Source organism: Hippichthys cyanospilos, chromosome 19, assembly GCF_059441005.1.
Source record: "Hippichthys cyanospilos isolate Australia breed blue-spotted pipefish chromosome 19, RoL_Hcya_1.0, whole genome shotgun sequence".
NCBI lineage: Eukaryota > Metazoa > Chordata > Actinopteri > Syngnathiformes > Syngnathidae > Hippichthys > Hippichthys cyanospilos.
Genome location: NC_142387.1, coordinates 3747651 through 3755876, shown reverse-complemented (window position 1 = coordinate 3755876; position 8226 = coordinate 3747651). Strand labels below are relative to the sequence as shown.

The 8226-nt window shown below is 40.9% G+C and overlaps 1 protein-coding gene across 4 annotated transcripts; it reads left to right on the top strand.

Moving 5' to 3' along the window:
* The first annotated feature begins 5275 nt into the window (after positions 1-5275).
* Positions 5276-7698, top strand: LOC148407657 (uncharacterized). 4 transcript variants are annotated; one of them, XR_015868673.1, is made up of 5 exons: positions 5277-5545; positions 6237-6388; positions 6648-6849; positions 6923-7016; positions 7515-7698. XR_015868673.1 is itself a non-coding variant. In XM_088441829.1 (3 exons), exons 1-3 carry the CDS (start codon positions 5496-5498, stop codon positions 6749-6751), a joined length of 306 nt encoding a protein of 101 aa, XP_088297955.1. In that variant the 5' UTR covers positions 5276-5495; the 3' UTR covers positions 6752-7698. The 4 variants fall into 4 exon arrangements, 1 of the variants encoding a protein (XP_088297955.1); XR_015868672.1 differs by having other exon boundaries at positions 6923-7698; XR_015868674.1 differs by having other exon boundaries at positions 5287-5447; positions 6173-6388; positions 6923-7698.
* The last annotated feature ends 528 nt before the right edge of the window (positions 7699-8226 follow it).

The window sequence follows — 8226 nt, the reverse complement described above, 5'->3', positions numbered from 1 at the left end:
TTGACATCTCCTCCCCTGGCACAGCACTAAACGTGACACAGTCGGAACAGAAGTTTGTTTTGATGGTGACTATTTATTTCATTTTATTTTTAATGAGAAGTAAAGCTTTGATTCGGATTCACCCAGCGGGTTTGTCCCTCCGCATACTCTGATCTATACATGATTTAGTCATTTTAATGAGAAATTATTGGATTCTTCACCTGGGTAGCTCAAGTTTTATTCTCACTGAGAAGACCGTTTTAACATCATTGATGTTGTGGAAAGAAATGACACAATAAACTTGACATGATCAGAAATTCTTCCGCTGGGATTATTTTGCTCTAAATTTAAATATATCCCAGCTAAAAGTTGCCTGAAAGTTGATTTATTTATAGTCTACACTTCAACCTCTTCAGTCTACCCAATGTTCTTGATGATCTTAATCTATTGAAATCAAATTTATTTTCAAGTTATGTCAATGGAACATCCACGTTTTCTTCCAAAAACATGCAATTGTTGGAACAATTGTTCAACAATGAACAAGCATTCATTTCAGTCTCTCAATTGCCCTTAGATGTGAATGTGAGTGTGCATAATTTCTTCATTTTCTCTGCCATGCAACTAAATACCAGTCCAAAGCGATATACACTCATTGGAAGGTTGTTTGCCACAGAAACAACTCAGGTTTAGCCTGCTACATAAATGCAATGGAGACAGGATGGGCAAAGTTTTATTTGAGAATTATTTTTTTATTATTTGACCATCGAGAAAATAACACCATTCAGCTGGCTGAATGGTGTTCAGATGATCAAAATTAAAGGTTGCAGGGACTAGTCTCATATACAGCTGAAGGTAAATGGCAACAACAATATCTTTAAAGTCTGACTGAAGAATGACTGAAGCCAGTCTTTGTGGTTGTATCTCAATATTTTGATCCGCAAGAATAATACTATGAATTAAAAAAATAAATAAATACATGGTGAACCCTTACATTTTTTTTTTACAATTTTTTAGGTCAGATTAAAATAACATTGATTAGATCAAATAATTATAGGCCTAAATCAATTCATCTCATTTTGTAAATTTCTTGTCATCACTCCAAAAGAATATCTCTCTCTCTCTCTCTCTCTCTCTCTCTCTCTATATATATATATATATATATATATATATATATATATATATATATATATATATATATATATATATATATATATATATATTGTCCCCTCTTTACGCCTTCTTTTTTTCACTATATACGCTGTAGCTATATATTGATATATATGGATATATATATATTAATGAGAAATGTGCATGTTAAAAGTGCATGTTAATCAAACAAACAACATGTAATACAAATGTTTTGTTATGTTAATAAATGTGTTCTTTTTATCTTCTACAGCAGCACAGATTTTTTTAACAATAAAAAATGTATAGAATGTTTATTGTGTATATAATTTGTCATATATCATAAATTATTCCTAACATTTCATTTCAATACTTCAATGACAGTTCTTAATTTATGTTCATTCCTACAAAAATAAAATGTAAATAATATGCTTATGTGTTGTATTTGCTCTATTATATATTTCTATTCTACAATGACAGTTGACCGTTTGAAAGGTATATTTATTGCTAAAAATAAATTGTAACTTAATCCGTTCAGCGGCTACGCTCGTAACTCGAATTGCTCATATGACGGGCAATCCAAACCTGTGTTAATTAGTGAATGCGTGCAACGCGTGCAAAAACCTTAGGTAAAAACATCACGACTTTTTACACATATTAAAAAATAGTAACATAATCTACTGTAGAGTTAAATTAAATAACATAAATATACAAAGGAAAAATGACATTTACCTTTGGGGCGACGTGACTTGAGCTGGGTGGAGGCGGAGGGGTGCAGAGACAAACCCGCAGAATTTATTGATTTATTTTCTTAAACAAGAACTTTTCTCAAACTAGAACATATCACTGGCGATTTCCTTCTCTTTAATCCATCATAGAAGAAGCCTCTCCATTTTGTTGTCGACCAAGGTCCGTCCCCTGGTGAGGAAAGTCTTGCCCTTAGAAGATTGCCGAGCGGTTACGGCCATACTCACGAGCAAGGTTAACTATGCGTGCGCCTCCTTCGTATTTTTTTATCATCTCCTGCTTGGTTTCTGTTGTAAGGAGCCCCCCTGGTGCCAGGGTAGAAAAAGGAAACGGTTGAGGAAACTAATTACTAATTACTAATTACTAAAACGTGGGTACGGATTACCAAACCGTGGGCACTGATTAGTGCAATTATTTTTTTTTTTTACCCTGGCACCAGGGGCTCCGTACTATTGTCATCATCCTCGTACTTCCTCCATTACCGCCACTTGCAATTTTAGATTTCTAACAATTTTTTAGCAATTTTTGCATGTCTAACAGATAAAGTTTGCAAAGTCTTCAAAACACACCGACCAGCTGTGCCATCAAGCTAGATGAAGGCGTTCGGCCAATAGCATATCGGCATTTCTGTGATTGACGTGACGCCGGCCAGTAGCATATCCGCATCTCCGTGACTGAGACCGGGACTGTGAACTTAATCGACCAATAGTGTATCAGCATCTCCGTGACTGACACCGTGACTGAGACAGTGACTGTGACATTGTAAGAGCAATAGCATATCGGCGTGATCGTGACATGCAAAAACAAGCGGAAATAAGTAGCACAGACACATTGACCAGCATGTTGGGGCATATATATATATATATATATATATATATATATATATATATATATATATATATATATATATATATATATATACATACAGTATAATCAATGTTTCATATCTATTACATTTGTTCTTCATTTGAGTTTGACAATGATTTTGTTTCAACAGTAATTCAGACGACAATAGACGAATACAAAGTCAACTATGGTGGAAAACATGCTACCTGCGCTTTTCCTAGCAATTTGGTAAATTGAAAAACGCCATTGTTGGATAAATTGTCAAAAATCTGATAACAACCAACAGCAAAAGGCCCCCTCATTCCTATTAAATGTAGTGCAGGTGCATTGACAAGACACTCCATCGATATCTTTTTCCTTTTGATCAAGGTGTGTGTTTGTGTGTGTGTGTGTTTGTTATTTTATAGATGAGAATGTATACCTAATCCATTCAAAGAATAGATTATTATAATCATTTAGAGGTGGCACATGCCTATATGTTTTGGAATTAAATGAAGAAATGTACCACGCACATCGCTGGAACTGATTGTGTTCACTTGCAGGTCTCCAACAAATCCACCAAAATTTCGTTACTCTTCATGAAATTTCAAGATGCGCCATGGGCGTAGAATACCATTGCACCGGAATAGCTATTGAGGTTAGCGGGTCTGCACTCATTCCAAACACGTCAGTCTGGACCTGCACCATCATGAAATTTAAAATGTGCTGCTCTTTATGCATGGGGCAGTCCACGTTTTGTGAACAAAATGTCAGATGGGAGATCAGCCTCTCTACTTGCCGGCATGCCCAGAAATGCGCAATGCCACATTACCGAACACGGAAATCTAGACTTGCGCCTGGCCGAAATTAAATATGTGCCCCTATTTAGGCCCAACGTACATGCGCCAGTCCATCAAATTACAGCCATATGTTGTTTCGTATTTTCAGAAGACTTTTTATTATTTTCCTGCTTTAAAATATCTTAAAATCTTTTGATTGCAAATGTGACCATCTAGTTTTCCATGTTTGGAAATTTAGTAGACTTCATTGGGCATTCCTGGGAGTGGATTGCCCGATGCATAAATAATTTGACTTGGATATACGTTTTTTTGTTTGTTTGTTTGTTTTAATGTGTAATTTTAACTGTTTCAGTGCCAAGCATTCTCTGAGAAGGCAACAAGTGCCAGCTGATTTTTACCATTTTGACGCACCTTTCATGGCTGACAGAATAAATTGTTGTATGACAGTTTAGACTTTGGTGGATCCATGTGAAAGATTGGATTCCAATCTATACCTAGAAAAAGAAAGTGAGATTCTACCTTATTCTGTTCTTAAGTAATCACCCTTTGGAAATAGGTGACACCAGTATTTTGGACAAAAGGATAAAAGGATCTTTTTGACATGTTTTCTGCACGTCAGTGACTTTGACACAAGTGTTGGCTAGGAGCATCATTTCTATCCATTGATTAAAAATAAAACATAGATGATAGGAATTCTTGTCACTGCCACAAAACCCAAGAATTTTACAATGTGCTATATTTATAAAGTGCCTTGCATTTTTGGGGGCAAAGGAAATAGTCTAAAACACAGGTGCCTTTTGGCCAGGTTCGGCCCGCCACATCATTTTATGTGCTGATTTGACTTCAAGTTTTGGTTGGGATATCAAATTTGCAAGTTGTCTTCAACTTTTAAAAATGTTTTTGGGGAAAAAAAAACAAAACATGTTTATGTTCTCAATCTGTCTTTTGAATTTTTTTTTTTACCGGCCTCTGATTTCAAATTTAGTTAGAAGTTTGACGAACACACCTAAAATTTATATGTTTTCACACTCGTACCCAGTGTCCCCTCTAAGCTACGAGCGTGCGCATTTGCGTATTGCTCGCACGATCTCAGCGCACTAGAATGTCTATGCTGTCTTTTGCTACGCACGCGCGCAGTAAAAAAAAGGCCTTAAAAGAAGCCTTACTATAGACTTGTTTCTTTTGCGAAAATAAAGCCTTACTATAGACTTTTTTTTTTAGTCTAACTATAGACTCTCATTTTTTTCAAAGCCTTACTATAAATGTTTTTATTTTTGAAAAGCCTTGCTATAGACTTTCGTTTTTTTGCAAAAAAGCCTTGCTGTAGACCTTTTTTCGGGAAAAAAAAAGCCTTCGTATAGACTGTCGATTTTTGTGAAATAAAAGCCTTACTATAGACCTGTCATTTTTTGTGAAAAAACAACTACTTAGACTATTTTGGGTGAAAAAAAAGCCTTACTGAGCCAAAAGAGGGCACTTTACACGGATTCTTATCTTGAGGACCAATCGGAAGAAAGTTGGAAAGCTTCCTGAATAAATCAGGCACCGACGGCATGTCTTCGATTCTTTTGCCGCAAAAGCGAACGACGTGAAAAAGGTCGTTGCGTGAAATAAAGACGGGAGACGTGGAAGCGTTTGGGCGAGATTGCGCAACATGTCCGAGCGAGCGCATCGCGTACCGTTTCAAAGCGGCTAGAACGCGTAGCATTTTTTCCGAGACTATAATACGTAACGCTTGAAAGCGCGCTTTTTCAAAGTCTCCTTTGGCGTTTGTGACACGGACAAAGGCCGCCGTGCCCTTACGGGAGGGAAGCAAGCGGCCACCACTTGTTCATTGGAGACGGAGCAACCAAGCGAAAGGGAACGCGGCCACCATGCCTGCCGATTCGCTCAAGCAGTACAAGAAGACGCTGAGGATGATGGGCCGCATCCTTTGGATGCTCTGCCTCTGCATGGTGTTGCTCGCCGAATGTAAGCCTGTTTTTTTATTAACTTCATTTTGCGGCGTCATGACGCAAAATGAAGTTAATAAAAAAGGAGGACTCGCCTCTGGATCGCAACCTTTCGGGTGCGTTTTTATTTCGAGCGCGTTTCTTATTTCGGGTGAACTTTTCTGAAACGTTGACATGATATTTTCTGCGACGTCGGCATGCGAGCAAGCAGCGAGCGACATGGTCCGGATCGATTGTAAAAGTCCCGGTATGTTGGGCCGAAGCCTTGACGTTTGCATGATTTTTAAGACTTTAATGCGTTGTGAAAAACATGGCCGACGCCACAAAAGCCTAAACGGTCCCAAACGTTTGTTCAAAGCTCCCCCCTCCCCCGACCTGACTGTTAACGTCGTTTCATAATTCGTCTCGTCTTTCTTCTCGGCCGAGAAAGTAGAGAACGTTGTCTGAGTCCATGTTGTGTCATGAGTTATTTCAAAGCCCCCCCCCCCCCTCCCCCCACTTGACTGAAAAGCCATTTTTTATTTCAGACTTTGACTAGGATCCATTTCATCGTTTGTATGATTGCGCCCCTACATGCAATTTGTGTTTTGTCATCATAAAATTTCCCTAATCAACCGCACACCCCCGCATCTCCATTGCAAAGTCATCGTTTGGGAACTCGGATTTCATCGTCTTTTCATAAGAATGGTTTCGATGAAAGATCCAAATCATTTGAAAATAATTGTACGGTTGCACGTTGGCCAGTTTGAAAGCGCAAAGCGTCGGGCGGCAGTAGCGCTCTCAGTGCTTGTCGTTCGTCTTCTTCCGGGGTGATTGCGGCAATGACGGAGATAAAAGCCGAACTTGGAAAAGATGTTAAATTACCGATCACCAAGGCAGGAGCCGCCGCCAGCGATGAACTGACCTGGGTCAAAGTCGGCGCTACCGAAGAGAAAATCGTCGTCTGTACCTGGAGTGCCGGTAAGGGATGAAGGCCGACCGGCGTTTGCGATATGATGGCCGTGGGATTTCCTCACAGCCAGGTTGCACTTCGAATGGGGGAAGGAAGACAAAGTAGGCCACCCTGTAAAGTTTGCACGCCGTGGGTAGAGTGGAACGAGGCGACAAAGCGTCTTGTCTCTAACCCCGTGCGCGGCGCCGTCGGCTAACCCGGCGCTTCTCCTTCACATGCTGCAAAGTATCGCCGTGCTACAAATGATGTCATCTTGTTGTGCTAAAGGGCCACCAGGCTCATGGGACAATCCAATTTATACGACCCCTTACACAAAGGAGAGGTTCACGGTGGAACCCGCAAAGGGAAGCCTGACTCTTGAAAGTTGCTGACACGGACAAGGGCACCTACAAGGCCAAATTCAAAGCCGCTGCGGAAGCCGCCGGCGCCAGCGCCGACATCGACGGTGGTGGCTTCCAAGTCACCGTGGGTGAGTTCATTTCCTGCGGCGCGGCTGACCGATATGGGACGTCTTCAAGTCCGCCGCCGTCTTTGTTTGTCAGGGGCCAAGTCGGGGGACGGCTCTGCTTCCCCCCGGGCCTGGCCGCTCCTCCTTTGCCTGGCCCTGTCCCTGCTCTGGGCCGTCTAGCCGACAAGGTAAGCCGGCCGGTCGGCGAGCCTTCCTCCCGCTTAGCTGGCCGAAGGGCTTACGGCTTCCTTGCAAAAATTTCCGTTTCCATAGTAGTTTGCGTAGGTCTCATAGGTGCGGAGCTTGCTGATGAGCTAATAATTTGATTCAGGTGAGTTAATGACAGAAGCGTCAAAAACACGCAGGATTGCGGCCCTCCAGGACTGGAGTTTGAGACCTGGTTTAGCGGCCGTTGTTTTCGGGCCCTGCTTTGGAAGAAAAATGAGGCTGGACATATGTAGGAGCTACAATCAATTCCCGCGGCACGGTCATCTTTCCGTTTTCCTGTACCAGGCCCTCATTTGCACCACCTAATTGCTTGAATCAACGTGTGCTGGTGAATTTAGCTCCCGAGATTCGTCGGTGTCGATCGATCGAGTGCTTCGGACGGGAGTTGCGTTTGGCGAAATCGAGTGCGAGCGAGGGGAGGGAAAGTTCACATTCTTGATTTTTCTCTCCCTGTGCAGAAGGGGCGCCAGCCGTTCGCCACGGATACCGACGGAGCCTCCGACTCTTCCGTATATGTCCTTTCGTTCGGAGGAGCTCTTTTGCCAGCTCGGTCCTATCCGATTTCAGCAGTTCAAAGTCCGAATTGGGATTTTTGGATCTTTTCTGCTCATGAATAAAAATGTCTTTTGCTCATCCAGCGAATCATTGTTTAACCAAGCGTCTTCACTCAAAGCAAAAGCGTGCACATGACTGCAAGAGCATGTTCCGCAATGTACTTTTTTTCCCCGTTCGCATCCCGGCCCAAACGCATGTTTGGTCCAGTCAAATGTTTTGTCATTTTCTCGTGCTTGGCCAAAAATGTATGAGCCAGGCTGTCATTTTTTGGCGGGAAGAAGCCATACTAAAGACTGTTTTTTGCAAAAAAGGCCTTAAAAAAGCCTTGACTTGTTTCTTTTGCGAAAATAAAGCCTTACTATAGACTTTTTTTTTAGTCTAACTATATTTCATTTTTTTCAAAGCCTTACTATAAATGTTTTTATTTTTAAAAAGCCTTGCTATAGACTTTCGTTTTTTTGCAAAAAAGCCTTGCTGTAGACCTTTTTTCGGGAAAAAAAGCCTTCGTATATACTGTCGATTTTTGTGAAATAAAAGCCTTACTGTAGACTTGTCTTTTTTGTGAAAAAAACCATTGCTACTGTTGTTTTTTGCAACAAAAAAGCCTTACAAGAC